This window comes from Saimiri boliviensis, chromosome 3, assembly GCF_048565385.1.
Source record: "Saimiri boliviensis isolate mSaiBol1 chromosome 3, mSaiBol1.pri, whole genome shotgun sequence".
NCBI classification, from domain to species: Eukaryota; Metazoa; Chordata; class Mammalia; order Primates; family Cebidae; genus Saimiri; species Saimiri boliviensis.
This window is the reverse complement of record NC_133451.1, coordinates 47,185,775-47,205,360: the sequence shown is the minus strand read 5'-3', so window position 1 is coordinate 47,205,360 and position 19,586 is coordinate 47,185,775. Positions and strand designations below refer to the sequence as shown.

Sequence of the window (19,586 nt, the reverse complement as noted above, 5' to 3'; positions counted from 1 at the left end):
TGTTGAATAGCAAGGCAAAAATCAGCACTTTAGTTTCTGTTTTTAACCAAAATAGGTTTGTTTTGAAGCCTATAGTATTTGCTGCTGATTTTTTTTTTGTTGTTGTTGTTGTTTCTTTTTTTTTTTTTTTGAGACGGAGTTTCGCTCTTGTTACCCAGGCTGGAGTGCAATGGCGCGATCTCGGCTCACCGCAACCTCCGCCTCCTGGGTTCAGGCAATTCTCCTGCCTCAGCCTCCTGAGTAGCTGGGATTACAGGCACGCGCCACCATGCCCAGCTAATTTTTTGTATTTTTAGTAGAGACGGGGTTTCACCATGTTGACCAGGATGGTCTCGATCTCTTGACCTCATGATCCACCTGCCTCGGCCTCCCAAAGTGCTGGGATTACAGGCTTGAGCCACTGCGCCCGGCCTCATCCCGCTATTCTTAATGCCAATTTCTATTCTCTCTCTCTCTCTCTCTCTCTCTTTTGAGATGGAGTCTTGCTCTGTCACCAGGCTGGAGTGCAGTGGCGTGATCTCACCTCGCTGCAACCTCCACATTTCCGGGTTTAAGCGATTCTCCTGCCTCAGTCTCCTCAGTAGCTGGGACCAGGTATGTTTGCTGGATGAGGTCCTGCAGGATTCTGGTGTTTACAAGAATATCTTTTGCTGATCCACAGGCCCATGTCCAGCTAGAGGAGAAAAGTCAGCTACAATAGCTTTTTCACAGGCAGTGAATATTTGTATGGGGGGAGGAGTGGAGAACAAAAATGAAAACAACATTCTTGTTGCTTCTTACACATACTCTTGGTTGCAATATGATTCAGCTCGTTCATTTGCTACAGAGGAAGCAAAAGAGGTTAAATTTGACCAAGATTATATCGATAATGAATAGCCAAGTCAAGTCTAGAGCCCTTGTCTTCTGGCTCCCAGGTCCATGCACATTTTTAAAATACCATATTATCTCTGGGTTTTGAGAACAGTTTCTTAGCTGAGCTCCCAAAGGTTACCCCCAAAAAAAAAAAAAAAAGCACAAGAAAATAGCAACCTCAAGGATACTGTAGCTGAGTGAATAATGGAGTTTTTAGATGATAGGTCATTTTTCTTGAGATTTATAATAAGTGATATTTCTATAGTAGACTTAAAGTAAAAAAAAACATTGGACGTGTGCCAAAGATGTCATAGGACTTCTATGTTTAGAAACTTTTCAATGAGAATAGTTTAGGATAAATAAACATTTTAGGGACAGCTGTACAAAGAACAAGCAGAGTAATAATTTTTCTGTCCATTGAAATGGAACCAGAAGCGAAAACATTGGACCGAATAATGAGGGAAAATGATTTCGTTTGCACAAAATGAAAACATAAAGTATTTAGGAATAGAATTAATAAGAATTAGATCTCCTCTGAAGGAAAGTATACATTTTTTCTCTAGGTACACAAAAGATGAGTTAATGGAGGTGTGTCAGATACTAGATAAGACGTTTTATAATACAAAGATGTCAAGTTTTTTTCCAGGTAAGTTTGTGAAGGTATGCATAAGCTTGAAAGTATGAGTGACAGTAGCTCAAGATGGTGAATAAATAGGAATATTTGTCTCAGCAAATAATAAAACCCATTATAAAGCTGTAAGAATTGAAAGTCTGGTACTGACACAAACACAGATTGTTATTGAGCAGAATAAAAAGCCCAGAAAGTATATCTGAATATGGATTTAGTTTATGATAGTAAGTAAAATCAGTGACAGAATTTCAGCAAATGAACCTAAGAGAACTGATTAAATGTTGAGGAAAAAGATGAAATCTTTCTTTCATATTAGTAGTGCAAGTAAGTTTCAATTGGATGACAGATTTAAATGGAATGAATAAAATGAACTTAAAAAGAGTTAAAATGTAGGTTAAGTAAAGTGAGGAAACATTTTTGCCCTTTTTATACAAACGAATTAGAAGATGCAACCAAAATATTAGATTCAGGAAATATTTATTCTAAACAAACAATATAAGAATTTGGACCTTTAAAGGAGGGAAGGATCCATCCACATTTGGTGATTGTGGAAGAAATAGTTATTGATGGGAATGTTCTTAGTAACCAGGACCCAAGTTCCCATTCCAGTGCTGCCACTCCCACGTGACAGTAGCTTTAATTTGGAGTCAGTTTCTTTGTCGTAAATTCTCTATAACTAGGAGTGATATTCTGGATCTAATTCCTACAAGCCAGTGGTTAAGCCATTAGTGGCTTAAGAGTACTTAAGGGATGTGAATATTTACACCAGAAATATTTGCAAAGGCTGCAAAATGAGACCCTCTCCCCTGCCTTTTGTTTTGTTTTGTTTTTAAGAGAGCCATTTACCAGCATATCGCTTGAAATAAGAATAGATTTGTTAGACTAAAGAGATAATATTTTATATATTAAATCATGTTTTGTCCCATTGGAAGTAAACAGTGTCTGGTATGCTTTTCACTAACATGGAGGAATTTTGAGATCCTCTTGCCTTCTAAAGCCCACTCTCTGCTCTTGCTAAGCTGTATCTGTGCCTGAAATGATGTTTTCTAATTACACCTCTCAACACACACAGCATACACATTACTTATGTTTCCTTTTTTTCTGTTCACATTAGTTGCTTTCAAATGTACAGTTTTCCTCTGGATAGGTAGTTGAAAGGTCTGGTGCTGACACCAGTTCAACTAGCCTCACCAGAAGTCAAAGTTTGCTATTATTCCCTAATACTGATTTTGCTTTTTTTGTTTACTACTTTAGTCTGTCTACCATATAAGCCGATTAGTGCTTTTGACGTTTTCATTTTAATTGACTTATAAACTTTTCCTGTCTTTGAGCAGGGTTCAAATATGTTATTGTTTTAAGCTCCAGCTTGAGCTACTGTTTATTTTGACTCTTCCCAGGCACTTTGGTTCTGGCTGACAGGGATAGGATAGGCTTTTTATTCTTTTATTTAGCTTTTCTTTTGTAAATTAATAGGCTTAATTTTTTTCAGCATAATTTCAGGTTTATGGAAAACTTGAGTAGAAATTAAAGTTCCCGGCCGGGCGCGGTGGCTCAAGCCTGTAATCCCAGCACTTTGGGAGGCCGAGGCGGGTGGATCACGAGGTCGAGAGATCGAGACCAACCGTGGTCAACATGGTGAAACCCCGTCTCTACTAAAAATACAAAAAATTAGCTGGGCATGGTGGTGCGTGCCTGTAATCCCAGCTACTCAGGAGGCTGAGGCAGGAGAATTGCCTGAACCCAGGAGGCGGAGGTTGCAGTGAGCCGAGATCGCGCCATTGCACTCCAGCCTGGGTAACAAGAGCGAAACTCCGTCTCAAAAAAAAAAAAAAAAAAAAAAAAAAGAAATTAAAGTTCCCTCAGAACCTCCCTCCATTTCCAGTTTCTGCCTTTTAGTGTGGTATGTTTGTTACCATTGATGAAACAATATTGAAATATTACTATCAACTGAAGTTTACATTCCAGTTAACTCTTTGTGTTGCACATTCTGTAGGTTTTGACAGATGTATAATGATACGTATCCACCATATACTCCCCTACAGAGGAGTTTCACTGCCCTAAAAATCCCGTGTTCTACCTATTCATTCCTCCCTTCTCCCAAGTGCTGGTAATCACTGACCTTTTATTGACTCTACAGTTTTGTCTTTTCCAGAATGCCTTATAGTTACAATCATACAGTATGTAGCCTTTCCAGATTGGTTTCTTTCACTTAGAAATACACACTTAAGTTTCTTCCAAATCTTTTCATAGCTTGATAGCTCATTTCTTTTTAGCACTGAATAACGTTGAATTGTCTGAATGTGTTACAGTTTGTTTATCCATTAACGTACTGAATGACATTTTGGTTGCTTCCAAGTTTTAACAATTATGAATGACGCTGCTATAAGCATCCATGTGGAGGTTTTTTTGTGTGGATATAGGTCTTCAACTTCTATGGATAAATACCAGGGAACACATTTCTTGGATCGTATGATAAGAATAGATTTAGTTTAAAAAAAAATGACCAAACTGTCTTTTAAATTGTCTGTACTATTTTGCATTCCCATTAGTAATGAATGACAGCCCTTGTTGGTCCACGTACTCACCAGCGTTTGGTTTTGTCAGTTTTGGACATTAGTCATTCTAATCAATATGTAGTAGTATATCCTTGCTGTTTTAATTTGCAATTCCCTGAAGACATATGAGGTTGCACATCTTTTCATATGCTTATTTGCCATCTGTATGTCTTCTTTTGGTAAGGTGTGTTAGATCTGGTGCCCATTTTTTAGTTGTATTGTTTGTTTTCTGGTGGTTGAGTTTTAAGAGCTTTTTATGTATTTTGTATACCAGTCTTTTAGTCTTTTATCAACTATGTGTTTTGCAGTTTTTTTCTCTTAATCTGTGTCTTGTCTTTTCATGCTCTTAACATTGTCTTGCAGAGCTCAAGGTTTCATTCTGAATAATTTTTTTTTCTTTCTTAGATCATGGTTTTGATGTTTATCTAAAATGTCACCCACCAAACCCAAGATCACTTAGATTTTATCCTATCTTCTAGGGGTTTAATACTTTTGCATTTCACATCTAGATCTATGACCCATTTTCAGTTAATTTTTGTGGAAGGTATAAGTTCTGTATCTAGATTCTTTTTTTAATGTGTGGATGTCTAGTTGTTCCAGCACTGTTCGTTGCAAAGACTCCTTTCTTCATTGAATTACCTTTGCTGCCTTGTAAAGATCAGTTGGTAGTATTTATGTGGGTCCATTTCTGGGCTCTCTATTCGTTCCATTGATCGGTTAGTCTGTTCTTTAACCGGTACCATACTGTGTTGATTACTTTCTTGAAGTCACATCATGTCAGTCCTCTGACCTTTTTTTTCTCCTTCAATATTGTTCTGGCTGTTCTGGGTTATTTGCCTTTCCATATAAACTTCAGAGTGAGTGTGTTGATACACGCAAAATAACTTGGGTAGGCTTGCTTTCTAAACTAAAAATTTTGTGTTTGCTTTTTAAAGTCACTGATATTTTTTACTTTTGTTCTTGTTCCAAAGCCGTTTACCTTCTACTTTTTCTTTTGTAGGTAGTCTTCAAAATTTTTACTGTTAGCCAATATGGTGTATAAATAATAATTATTGTAATGGTAAGCAATTACACATTACGTAAAAATTTCTGTTATATAAATCTATAGATAAATGTCTACATATAATATGTGTGTGTCTATGTAAGTTTGTGGCTATGAAGAAGTAGCCCAGAGATTTTTTTTAAATCCCTACAGACCTCTTCTTGGGTGTGAGGAAGCTAGAGACAGCTTCCACAGACTTCATTGTGGTTATTTTAGACCACGTCTACCTGTAGGGAATGAAATACCCCAATTGTTGAGAATTAGTGTGTATTTTGAGGGCCTTTATATTCAGAATGTGGTATGTAAAAACATAATAGAGTCAGAAAAAACCTGAGAACTCCTGCTGTAATGAGCCCAAACACACCTAATTGTAACAGTTATACATTATGTCTCTTCTCACTGTCTCTTCTTTTTGATTGAATTTAAATTTATTTTCTAATGGTTTAGGAGTCTCATCAGCATGAAAAAGGCAATTGTTTTACAAAATGTACTAAATACAATGCTATGAAGAAAGTTAGCCATCCAAAAATACTGATATAGTTTTTATTTGAGCTTTAAGAGACAGAGTAGGAATGCTAGCTTTTAGATTCCCAAATTATAATTATTTAGGTCTTGCTTTATTCTTATTATTAGCAGTTAGAGATTAGTAGATTTATATTCCAAGTATATTTAATACGACATTGGGCTTTTCCAGTTTGTAATTCAATGCTTGAATTGCAGTCTTAAGAATTTTATTAACAATTATGTATTTGTTTTCTCATAGGCTTACATAAATCTTTCAAAAGTTTGGAATAGCATATAGAGAAATATTACAGCTTAGTATTATAAGATAGTTAATACAAGCAGTCAGATAACATGAAGTTAATCTAGTTATGTGGAAACTAGCCTTTCTTGTCCTGCTTAGAGTAATCATCCCTATTTCTCTCCTATTAGCAGAAAATGAAAAGAATTCACATATCTTTACCAAGGCTGAACATTACGATGAAATATAAAGTTGAAGGGGACAACTTTGACTTGATTTTTGTTTGTTTTTAGAATATTAGTGAGATTAAATATTATTGGTCTCTTCCATTTTATCACTTGTTTGTTCATTCACGTCCTTATCTTGTTTAGTCTGGGGATGTGGGTCTTCTTCTAGTCAATTTCATCATGGCTTTGTGTGTAGAGGTAAAAGTGATTACCTCTGTGTTTATTATATGCCACACATGTTTTTTCCTGTCATCTAATTTTACTTTGGTTTTATATACACATTCTTAGGATCTTTATGCAGTTAATACTATATTTTAAACACTTTCCTGTGACATTTGGTGTTTTTTGATAATGTAATTTCAAATGTCTATTTAGCATTCTGCTTATTAGATTATAACAATAATTATTTTGAATGAAATACAATTTGAAATTTATTTTGAAATTTCAATCATATCCGTTCATCATTTTTTATATTAATTCAACAACCATTTATTAAACACCTACTAAGAAATGCAATTTAAATAAATTATTTTATCAGAAACATTTATGTTTTTCATAAAATTTTGAATTCTCAAATGAAATATTTTTATCTTGACAGATAACTTAGAAGTAAATGGTTGCCTAAAATTTCTGGCTTTACTGGCAAATTTTTAATGTATGTAATTATGATACCTGGGAATATTTGGTTATGCTTTATTAAGAAAAATATTTAAGCCAGGCGTGGTGGCTCACGCCTGTAATCCCAGCACTTTGGGAGGCTGAGGCGGGTGGATCACGAGGTCAAGAGATGAGACCATCCCAGTCAACATGGTGAAATCCCGTCTCTACTAAAAATACAAAAAATTAGCTGGGCGTGATGGCGCATGCCTGTAATCCAGCTACTCAGGAGGCTGAGGCAGGAGAATTGCCTGAACCCAGGAGGCGGAGGTTGCCGTGAGCCAAGATCGTGCCATTGCACTCCAGCCTGGGTAACAAGAGCGAAACTCCGTCTCAAAAAAAAAAAAAAAAAAAAAAAAAAAAGAAAAGAAAAGAAAAGAAAAATATTTAAAGCCTAGAATGTCATTTTAAAAGTTTTTACTTCATTAAAATTTAGAATTGAAGTACCTAGGTTAGTTTTAAGGATCTTGTTTAGTTACATTTGCTATAAAGTTAAAGCTAGAGAAACTTTGTAACTGTTACGACCTTATGAATCTTAAGGAAAAGATATAGTTTGTATCCATACCCTAAGTTAAATTATAGTACTTTCAATGATCAAAAATAATTTTTTTTTTTTAATTTGAGAGCTCTTCTTTTTTCCACAATGACACTTGTTAACAGATTCCCTCCTTGATAATACACAATGTTGGATTATAAAACAGAGTAAACAAACAGGTCATTGTTTAAAATAATGTTCACTGTGTTGAAAGGACTGTTGAATTTTTGTTTTGAGTTGTTTTATTATATAATTTTAGTTCTAGAATACAGTGCATAATGTACTTTAACTTGATATGATACAAAGATATTTATTTTAGATACAATATTAGCAGTTTGTGATATTCTTTAGATTACTTTTATAGACTTGTGTATTTTGACCTATGTGTGGTAGAGTTTTTTTTTCAATTTGACAAAACAGTTTTTATAAGTTTTGAATTTATATATTTAGAACAAATTTATTATCCTGTAGTTATATACACATAGACACAAACATAGGAAATCAGTGTTTTTAAGTAATTGTGTTCTGCTTCCTCTTTCAAGGAAGGGGTTCAAGGGCAGTCCCTGGAGTTCAGGTTGAGGTAGAGAAGCACAAACTTGCAGATTCTCCATAAATATTCTAAGCTAAAAAGGGCAACATAAGCTGAAGTTAGAGGATATGGGATCGACGTAATGCATCTGACTGGAAGATGGATGTGACTGGAAAACTGTATGTAGGAAGCCAGGTAGGCTGCCCGGGCAGTCAAGAAAACAGAGCAGGTCAAGCCACATGGCATGCAGTGCTGTGTCTTCTTTTGGGGCCAGTCCTGGTGCTGCTTACTATCTGTCAGCACCGTGTCGTCTCCATCTGAGTAAATGGCACCACTGTCCTTTGAGTGATTCAAGTAAAAATGCTGTGAGTCATTGTTAATTCCTTCTCTCACCTTGCTAATTAACACACTAATATATGGCAAGTCTCAGATGTTTTTCTTTCTTTCTTGTGCCCTTGCCATCCTTTTAGCCCAAGCTGCGATCATCTCAACCAGATTTCTGTAATGGCTTCCTTGAGTCTACGTTTTCCCTCTTTGAATCTGCTCTCCAGAGGTGCCAGAGAGATTTTTATAAAGAGAAAGCCTGATCCTGTCCCTCTCCATATTAATGCTTTCCACTGAATTTTAATTGCGTTTAGAATAAAATCTGATTTCCTTACAAAGTCCCTAAACGTCTTCTGCGACTTGCTCACTGACTAGTGATTCTGACCTCATTTTATATCACCTTCCACCTCTGCCTCTTCCCTCGGGCGCCAGCCACACTGGTCTTTCTGTTTTTCGGGGTGCACAGGCAGTCTTGTGTTTTCTGTTCTTGGTGCTTTGTCTTGCTCACTCCTTTTAAAAATAATTTAGGCCTGAGTTTAAATGTAGCTTCTTCAGTGAGGTCTTCACTGAGCATATTTTCCAAAGTTGTATTGTCTTTCAGTTCCCCAATCCCATTCCTGTTTCATTTATTCACATCTGTTTTATTTCCTTTATTGCATTTGACTATCTGATTAGAATCCATTCATTCATTTAGTAAATACTGTACACCTAATATATGCTAAGCATTGTTTTAGTTACTTGGGATTTACCATGAACAACAACAACAATAAAAACCAAAAGAGAATCCTAGTCTTATGGAATTCACGTTGAGGTAGGATGGAGAGAGAAACCGTACATATGTACATGATATGTAATTAAATTGTAAAAATGTTAGAATGTGGCAAGTGAAACAGACAAAATGGATTATGGTAAAGGAGATTGGAAGAACTGGATGGGGCAAGGGGCAGGTTACAACTTAAACAGGGTAGTTATGGTAGGCCTCTTGAGTGGATTATTAAAGTAGAGTTCTTTTGTTTCTTTTACTTTCAGCTTCAGCACCAGTCAGCAAAGTGAATAAGTACTGTGCTTCTTCCAACTTTCATTCCACTTGGGGAAAAAATAATATCATCATGTCAAACATTACGATTGACCCAGATGTCAAACCTGGTGAATATGTCATCAAGAGCCTCTTTGCAGAATTTGCTGTTCAAGCTGAAAAGAAAATTGAAGTTGTAATGGCTGAACCCTTGGTGAGTAGAGCTGACTTATAAATCTGAAATATTTTCTTGACTTTTGTATTAACCACTATAATACAGATTTTTCAAAGGAAATAATATACTTGAAAAAAAATATTAAGGGATAGTGGTGATGTAGAAAGCCGCACTGACTTTAGAATCTACTTTGATAAGTTACTGCAGGTCACAAAAGAACAAAAAGGGAACTTCAACAATGGGAATTGTGGAAACAGATGAAACAGAAAATAAAGGAAAATTAGAACATAGTATGAGTTAACACTAAGATCACAGCCAAACTTATAAACAAGAGGACATGTTTTTACATGTATATTGCATGAGACATACTTGGAGAATGTGAGAAGCTCTATTTGATTAGAGCCCATGAGGAGGAGGATGGAAGAGATTTGAGTCAGTTTCTGAAACATTGCAAATGCTTTTGTGATAGATAATACGGTGGTTGAACAATAGAGGGAGAAGACATTGAGAGCAGAGATGCTTTAGCTATTGTACATAGTTCGGGGGTCTTGAATTATCATATTAAAAGTGGAAATGATTGCAGAAGAAAGTAAGACAAATAACAGAAGTAAAATCAGTAGAATTTGACAAGTAATTAAGGGGCATTTTGAATGAAAGTTAAGGATTAAAGATGCTCTGGAGTGTTAAGTAAAGATAATAATATATTTACTTTGGCAAAGTACACAGGAATATCTTTGGGTAGAAAAGGTAGATAAAATAATTTTTCATTTGTGTATCTTAAGCTTCAGATAACGGTGATCTCATCGCATGGAATTAGTTGCTTGATTGGTAGTTGGAAATTCTTTTTGAGAACTCAAGAGATGGTAACTAGAATTACAGATTTTGGTATCATCTATATGAGGGTGAAAATTGAAGCCAAAACAGCAGATCATGATTTCAAGGGAAAGAAAATATAGAATTATAATTGCTAATAATATAGAGCAGGGGAGTACAATGAATACTGAGAGAAGTGGTTATTGGATTTGGAAATGAAGCAGAAATAGAACAGAACAGTTTTACCTTCTTGATAGAACTACAGGAAGTAGCTTTGACTCTCTGCCACCTTAAAGAGGTGGCAGTTTAGGTTACTCTTTGAGTTGGAAGGAAATGGGTATGTGATATACTAAGATCACAGTGTACGTTAGATGTGGGATGATGGTAACGGAGAAGAAGGTGAAGGATGTAACAGCTGAAACTCACTTATTCCTTACGCAACTGAATTAGGGATAGTTATTCACCACCAGTTTGAGACTCAGAGGATTTGCCACTTGTCTCAGGCGCAAAGCTAGTAAGTGAGGGACTGAGGAGTTAGGCACAGTAATGGCTTTAGAACCTGTATGTTTACTCAGCCTGTTATAGTTCCTTAGAAGGAAGAGAGAGAGAGGAAAACAACAGAAGGGAGGATAGGGCAGGAGGAAAGTTGAAGGAGGCATTGTTAATGCTGTTTATTTTCTTATGAAGTAGCCTTGGAATTGCTGTGAAGGTGAGTTTCTTTGCAACGATTAAGTAGAGAAAACTACTCAAGGAAAGCATCTATGAAATAATGTGTTCTGGGATCTAATACATAATAATAGCCAAATGTATATTTCAAAACTGTGCAGATATTTATATTCAATTTAAATCATCCCGTGATTGTCTTCCATATCTCAAATTATTTTTATACTAGTATATATATATTTGTGTATATATAGCGAGACAGCATATATAGTAATATAAAGTTCTGTTTTAGAAGTAAGGATTACAAAAGCCTATAGCATGAGTTCATGATTATAAGATTTTATTATAAATATGCTTCAGCTACAAAATGTTAGTTTTCTTTTCTCAATGGTCTCTGAATTACATGATAAATTACTACACTAGTCTACTTAAACAGCATACAGTAAGAAACGGAACAACTTTTTAAAAAATTTAAGAATTTATTATGGAAAATGTCAAACATATATAAAACTTTATAGTATAATGAACACATAATAAATACTTAGGACCCATCACCTGGCCACAGCAGTTTTCAAGTCACACAGCACATTTTAAAAACACTTTATTTTTGAAAATATTTTATAGTAGTGCTATGTGATACAGTCCTACCAGTTCTCAAATATTATATATTTGAGACTACACGCGCGCACACACACACACACACACACACACACACACACACATTCTCTCTCTCTCTCTCTCTCTAACTTATTTATTTATTATTTAATTTATTGGAGAGACAGGGTCTTGCTGGGTCACCAGCAAGCTCAGTGGCACAATCTTGGCTCACTGCAACCTTCCCCTCCAGTCTCAGGCAATCCTCCCACCCCAGTCTCCCAAGTAGCTGGGACTACAGGCATGCGCCACCACACCTGGCTAATTTGTGTGTTTTTGTATAGATGAGATCTCACCCAAGCTGGTCTCAAACTCCTGGGCTCAAGTGATCCACCTGCCTTGGTCTCCCAAAGTGCTGGGATTACAGACATGAGCCGTAGCTTCTGGCCATATTATATATCCTTATTCCAAACTTCCCATATATTCCCTCTAACTTAGGCATCCTCCCCTAAGCTAAATGAATGTGTATTTTACTATAATAATTTGTACATAATTCTAGATTATGATATACCATGTTATGGTTAATTGCTTACATGTTTATCTTCTCTGATGTGAGTTACCTTGATACCAGGAACCAGGTCTCTCTCATCTCTATATCCGCAGTACTGCTCATTGTGGTGGGTTCTTAGTAGAAGGTTTTGGTAAATGTTTATAGTTGAATGAATGTAGCCTTAAGAAGTATTGCTGTGGTGTGTGCCTTTTGTTATTCTAATAGAACGTGATATCTTTATTCTAGCCAGAGCTTCCGATAATTCTTTCAGAATAGTCTGATGCTGAGTATATTTTATTCATTTATTTAATAGTTAATTTTAGAGACATCTGCTATGTAATCTGAGATTATAAAATTATAATTAATAGTGGTAGGGATTTCATCAGAACATCGATGTTTCTACTCTGCTATCACAAATAGAAGAGGCATCACTGCTTACTTTTCCTGACACACCAGGAAAACCCCCAAATCGCCATCACATTTTACAGATTTTACCCCTTACACGCCTATATACCAAGATAATTTCTTCTTATCTAGAGCAGAATGCCAGCTTTGTTTTTATTTATGTCCAGGTCTGGGTGAATTGGAAATCCATAGCTTCAAGATTAGATAATGAAAATACATTTAATCTAATATTGTCACAATGTTTACAATATAGCTTCAAATGCTATTATTGGAATTTCATTTATTTTGAAATTTATTCTGTACCCTTTTAGGTAATAAACAATCATCTAAGATGACTCTCTGGGTTCTCGAATGAAAGTCTTGCAGTCACTTTAAAGAAAATAGCACCTAGGGCTTGTCAGTACAAGGAGGCTGGCCTTGCTCATGGTCAGTCAGATAGTAGGATTCAAAAAAAGCACAAATGTGAATGGCTTTTGCTGAAAGAATTTAATCTACCACTAAAATGAGAGAATTGACTTTTTCATTCTCATATTAGAAATCGTAATAAAAGAAGATTAAGGAGGCCGAAAGACTCGAAGATTAGCTGAGCTGGATTTTTAGCCACAATTTCATTTTCATTTTAGAAGGAAGATTCAAGAAGGGCAATCAGTGATTGAAATGGCAACTTGCAGGCTATGCAACCCAATACCTTAGGTCCTTTCTTCCTAAAAGGAGATGGATCAATCCTCGGTAATAACCTAGGCGTATCCAAGAAGAAAAAAAGCCATTTACCCATCTTTTGCTGATTTAGACCGTATGTTTTGATTTAGGCTCAGCATTTTAAAAACTCTAAAATTTCCACTATTTTTTTTTAGAATATATATATATATATATATATATATATATATATATATATATATATGTATTTTAAAGGTTTTCTTCTCCCTATATGGTCAGTTTCTTCCAAACTGCATTTTTCTGCTGATTTTACCTTCTCCTCACATGTTTATTTTAACTTGGTATATTTTAAGAATGAAACACAGTTGATTGGAAGTCCAGTGTACACAGAAGAGCCCTTTTGTCTGTGATCTTCTGTGTATTACTATCAATGGACCATCCGTGTCAGATCTTTTTTGGGGGGCTTTCCATAGTCCCCAAAGAAGGTTTCTGCAGTACTCTGAATGGGAGAGTTTAGGCTTTAGCTGCAAGCATTCTGGGGAACGAGACTCAGAAGTTAACTGGGGTTTTTGATATTTGGTATATATATTTTTGCTTAACGTCCCTGTCTTCAGTATGTTACCTCTTTGGATCTGCCAGTCAGCATCATTGTATTTTGCCCTTTTCTAAGCAAGGCAATTCCTCTGAAGGTATGGTGAAAGGGAGGGTCTAAATCTTTATTAAACCTTTTTAAACCAATCTTTCAACCAGCCATCTTATTTTTATCCTCACCTTTAGCCATACTTTCAGAGTACCCAAGCTCTCCAATTCCGGAGCTTTGGGGGAAGTTCTAAAGCATCAATTGGGTTATCTCACTCACCTCCCTCTGGTTGTGCCTCAAGTGTCATCTTCTCTATGATCATGTTATCTGAAATTTCAGTCCCTATTCCAACTTCCTATCCTAAATCTATCTGACATAATGTACACTTCCTTTGCTCTCCCATTAGACTGTCAGCTCTACAAGAGCATGATTTGGTTTTCATTTTGTTCATGGCTTTGTCTCCAGAACCTAGAACAGATAAGTGTCTGGCATACTGTGAACCAGTAAATAATTTGGATGAATGAGTGAATGACTGAATGAATGAACAGACTGCTCACTTTTCCATTTGTTTATTTAGGAGTCACCCTTGTTTGGTGAGATAATTAGTTATGTTCTTCATCTGCTTTTCACCTCCTCTCCTATTGTCTTTGTAGTTTTGGTTTTAGCCCTTATAAAAATTATTTTACTGTTGTGCTCTAGGATAGAAGGTTGGCTATAAAGGTGTTCAAACTTCCATCTCTAATTACAAATTGTCATTGTTGTGCTATCAAAATTTTTCCAAAAATTCTCTTGCTTTCTCCGGAAGCTACATATTGATGTTGGTATTCTACATGTGCACTGCATGTAGAACTGAATTATAAAATAAAGGATTGCGAACCTCAAAATCATTCTCTTTATAGTATTATGAAAATAACACTATAATACTTTATAATATAAGATTATAACATTTTATTTTATAATTGTATAGTATTACTATAATACTTTTATTATTATGAAAATAATTCTGTAAAGGGTAGAAATAGTTTTAAAGGTTATATAGCAAAAACATCTAATCACTGTCAACAGTTTTTAGTCTACAAGTTTTTCATGTCTATTACTTATCCATCTCTGTAGCACCTGCCACCTTTAAAAATTTTTTATTCTTTAAATTTAAAAAATTTAATCTTAAAAATAATTGATGCATAATAATTGTACATCTCATGGGGGTACATAGGGATGTGGTAAAACATATGGTGATCAGACCAGGCTAATTAGCATATCCATCATTTCTAGTGTTTATCATTTTGTTTGTATTGGGACATTCAATATCCCCCTTCTATTATGGCTGTTTGAAACTACATAACGTATTATTGTTACTGTAGTCATCCTGCAGTGGTATAGAACACTAGAATTTATTTCCCACACTCTAGCCATAGTTTCGCATTCTTTTTTTTTTTTTTTTTTTCTTTTTTTGAGACGGAGTTTCGCTCTTGTTACCCAGGCTGGAGTGCAATGGCATGACCTCGGCTCACCGCAACCTCTGCCTCCTGGGTTCAAGCAATTCTCCTGTCTCAGCCTCCCGAGTAGGTGGGACTACAGGCATGCGCCACCATGCCCAGCTAATTTTTGTATTTTTAGTAGAGACGGGGTTTCACCATGTTGACTGGGATGGTCTCGATCTCTTGACTTCGTGATCCACTCACCTCGGCCTCCCAAAGTGCTGGGATTATAGGCTTGAGCCACCACGCCTGGCCTAGTTTTGTATTCTTTAACAAATGTCTCTGTGCCTCTCTTTCTCCTACCCTTCCCAGTCTCTCGTATTCTTCTTTCTGATTTTTTACTGACATGCAATCACCTTTGAACACACACAAATGAAGGGGATATGTGTGTGTGTGTGTGTGTGTGTGTGTGTGTGTGTGTGTGTGTATACATACATAGAGGTATGTACACACACACATATATATAACTTTTATACCCAGATTTTTTTATTGCATTTTAGGTTTTGGGGTACATGTGAAGAACATGCAATATCGTTGCATAGGTACACACATGGCAGGGTGATTTGCTGCCTTCCTTCCCATCACCTTTATCTGGCATTTCTCTCCATGCTCTCTCTCCTCACCTCCCCACCCCCCGCTGTCCCTCCCCTATTTCCTCCCGACAGACCCCAGTGTGTGATGCTCCCCTCCCTGTGTTCATGTGTTCTCATTGTTCAACACCCACCTATGAGTGAGAACATATGGTGTTTGATTTTCTGTTCTTGTGTCAGTTTGCTGAGAATGATGGTTTCTAGGTTCATCCATGTCCCTACAAAGGACACAAACTCACTGCTTTTTATGGCTGCATAGTATTCCATGGTGTATATGTGCCACATTTTTATTTTAACAATCTAAGTTGGAGATTATTATATGTCAGCCAATATAAATTAATCTCATTCTTTCTAACAGTTGAATGTTATTTTAATAAATAAAAATGCCATATATATATATATATATATATATGCATACATATATGCATAGATATATATTTATGTTATAAACCAGTCTCTCTGGACAAGCAATTTTGGCCTTACCCTAGTTTGAGGCTGCTTTAAAGAAATACTGCAGTGCATATTGCTGTACATACATTTTTCCTAACAAATAAATGTTCTAATATAAATATATAATATAAATGTTTTATAAACAAATTAATATAGATAATTTAATTTTTAGTTGTTTGTGATGACTTACATAGAAAATAAACATTTTTAATAGTTTCTCTTTTTAAAATACTTATATATTGAGGCCAGATGGCTCATGCCTGAAATCCTAGCACTTTGAGAGGCTGAGGAGGGTGGATCACTTGAGGTCAGAAGTTTGAGACCAGCCTGGCCAACATGGTAAAACCCTATCTCTACTAAAAATACAAAAATTAGCTGGGCATGGTGGTGGACGCCTTTAATCCCAGCTACTGGGGAGGTGAGGCAAAAGAATCACTTGAACTCAGGAGGCAGAGGTTGCAGTGAACCCAGATCGCACCATTGCATTTCAGTCTGGGTGACTGACAAGATAAAAAAACATATATATCCAAAGACAGTAAATCTACTTGAGCAAGGATTAGAGCATCCTCATCTACACTATAATGAACCTAAGAAGTTAATACAAAATCCTTGATTAGTAATTTATATTTAGTATAGTATATTTTTTCATGTTTTCTGTTTGTTTTTTATTGATGATAATGTATCCTTTTGCATTCAAAAATTATTTCTGAGTTCTTATTATGAGAAAAACAGCCTCAGGAAAAGCTCTGTGAGGATGTAAAATCTTCAGGAATTTTTCAGGAAGTATGGATTTGTTAGGAAACAAATAAATGTTAAATATAAGGCAGCAGTGTAACTGTTTCTCAAAAGTTTATCACTCTCTCTCATTCTCCTTTTTGGCCATAACTGTATTGAATAAACCTGCTACATGAGCAGTAAACTACTTGAATCAACAGTCCTTAACATAGTAAAGCTCTTTAGACTTAGTATTTACAGTGAAAAAGGGGAATCGAATAAGTCAAATAAGTTAGGAGGAAACCTCTTACCATATTCCCCACCCCCAATCTTAGATACATAATTCACATTAGAACATTATTCTCTTAACTTTGATTGGGAATGTTTATATTTCAGTGGTAAATACATTTGTGATCTTGTTTTCATGAAGATTAATCATAAATGAGAAAAAAATTGGAATTATTGCATAGAGAAGCTTCATAAATCTCTATATATTTCTTGTTTATTTAATAGAATGACTTTTTCTGTGATATGTATTTAATATAAATTTCAATTAAAATACATGATATAGACAGTTTAGAAAATAATCCTAAAACTCTCAACGGAAAAACCAAATATCGTATATTTATAAACATAATCCCAAACATCTGTTGTGAATATGTATAGTAAGTTAGATAACCCTATGTAGGGTAGCCAGCAAGGCAAGTAGGTAGAAAGACTGACAAAAAGAATCATACCATAGATGCTATTTTAAGTTAAACTAATTAAAATAGTTTGATTAATTTGATTGTGTTAGTTCACTTAGCCAGTATAATTTGATTAATTATATTGGGTTAATTTTGTTTAAAGTAACAGAACAAAAAAATAAAATGAAAATGATTTGTTTTATGTTTTAGCTAATGCATATAGTTCTTAAGATAGCTTTAAACTTAAATATAAATATATGCACACACACACACACACACACACACACACAGACAAATTTATTGACAAACTGATTTTAAAATGAGGAAATTAAACCACCTAACTTCTCCATACCTCCTGGTTTTTATTGAGATACGTTATTTTAATGTTTTAAAACACTATTCTATAACCATAATTTTCATGGCTATACTGTATTCTACAATTAAGTGAATTTGCTGGATACCACCAGGCACTGGAAACTTCGCCAGCAACCCTCGAGTTTAAGGATGAGAACAAGTCATCTGTGTTCTTTGTAGAAAACTCAGAAAATGAGAATGAAGCTAATAATGGTATAATGAAAAAATGATTTATAATTGTGCTTTACATATTAATGTATGATATATATATTCCTAGAGTTTTAAATTAATATGTATAAACCACCATATACACATACTATCTTTCCTTTTATCCTATCTGTTATTCTCTAATTTAATTCATATATTGAGAACATTTTACTCAATCTATGAATTTATGTCTACCTGTTACTTAACTGACTACACAATATTCTTATGCAGTTGTACCTTGGTATCAGTGGGGGATTGTTTCAAGACCTCCTTTTGCTACCAAAATTCATGAATGCCCAAGTCCCTTATATAACATGGCATGGCATTTACATATAACTTATGCACATCCTCCCATATACTTTATATTATCTCTGGATTGCTTGTAAGATACAATACAATGTAAATGCTATAGAAATAGTTGTTATATATAGTATATATTATATATGTTTAGGGAATAATAACACAAGCCTGCACATGTTCAGTACACATGCAAGTTTATTTTATTGTTTTACTGTTTTTGATCCAAGGTTGGTTGAATCCATGGGTGCATAATTCAAGGATATGGAAGGCCAACTGCATAAGAATGTACCGTGACTTACTGATCCAAAATTCTATTGTTTTACATTAATGTTGCTTCTTATTTTTTCCATTGATAATGAATGTCCTTCTGTTTACCTCTTTGCAAATGTTTATACATTTTTTCCCTAGGGCTTATTTTTTCTTGGATCAAAGAGGAGATTAAATTAGAAATCACGTTTGTATTGGTCAGGGTTCTCCAGAGAAATGGAACCAATAGGTGTATGTTTGTATGTAGTTGAAAGAGAGACTGATTTATTATAGATTACAAGGAATTGGCTGCTATGATTTCAGAGGCTCAGAAGTCTCAAAATCGGCAGTCAGCAAGCAGGGGATCCAAGAGACAATGGTGGAGTTCCAGTCCGAATTTGAAGGCTTGAGAACCAGGAGAGCCCATGGTATACTAAAGTTCTAGTCTGAAAGCCAGGGCGTTTGAACTCCAAGAAGAACTGATGTTTCACTTTGAATCTGTAGGCAGAGAAAGACTGATAGCCTAGCTCAAGTCAGTCAGGCAGGAGGTCTTACTTACTCATGGGAAGGTCACCCCTTTTGTTCTATTCAGGCCTTCAGCTGACTGGATGAAACCCACCCGCATAGGGAAAGGTGATCTGCTTTGCCTAAGTCTCCTATTCACTCTCATCCACAGACACTCTCACAGACACATCCAGAATAATGTTTAATCCAATATCTGGGCACCCCATGACGCAGTCAAGTTGACATGTAAAATTAACATCACAGTGTCATCCAGTGTCCATCTGAACTTATTTGACCCAGGTTTTCTTTACTCCCATTTTCTCTCAACCCATTGCAAGACAACACCATAGTCCATTTCTTCAGTCTTCTGTTTTCTGCTGGATGGGAGCCCCTTTATGTAACAATGGCGATCTTCCTATACTAATATGATACAGTGATCTAGACTGACCCCTTTTTGGGCATTTCTTCAGGCAAGCAACAATGAGTACATGTGCAGATGAGAGAGGGCAGA

General features: G+C 35.5%; 1 protein-coding gene across 13 annotated transcripts in view; it reads left to right on the top strand.

Moving 5' to 3' along the window:
- The window catches only part of FRYL (FRY like transcription coactivator), a 275,206-nt gene that overhangs the window by 127,285 nt on the left and 128,335 nt on the right, over nucleotides 1-19,586 (top strand). For 12 of the 13 annotated variants that reach the window (XM_074396110.1, XM_074396104.1, XM_074396108.1 and 9 more), the window contains one exon: nucleotides 9,124-9,323. In XM_074396110.1, coding sequence (XP_074252211.1) covers nucleotides 9,204-9,323 — 120 coding nt within the window. In that variant the 5' untranslated portion in view covers nucleotides 9,124-9,203. Of the gene's footprint in view, nucleotides 1-7,671; nucleotides 7,966-9,123; nucleotides 9,324-19,586 lie in introns of those variants that run through there. The other variant, XM_074396109.1, reaches the window with a different exon arrangement.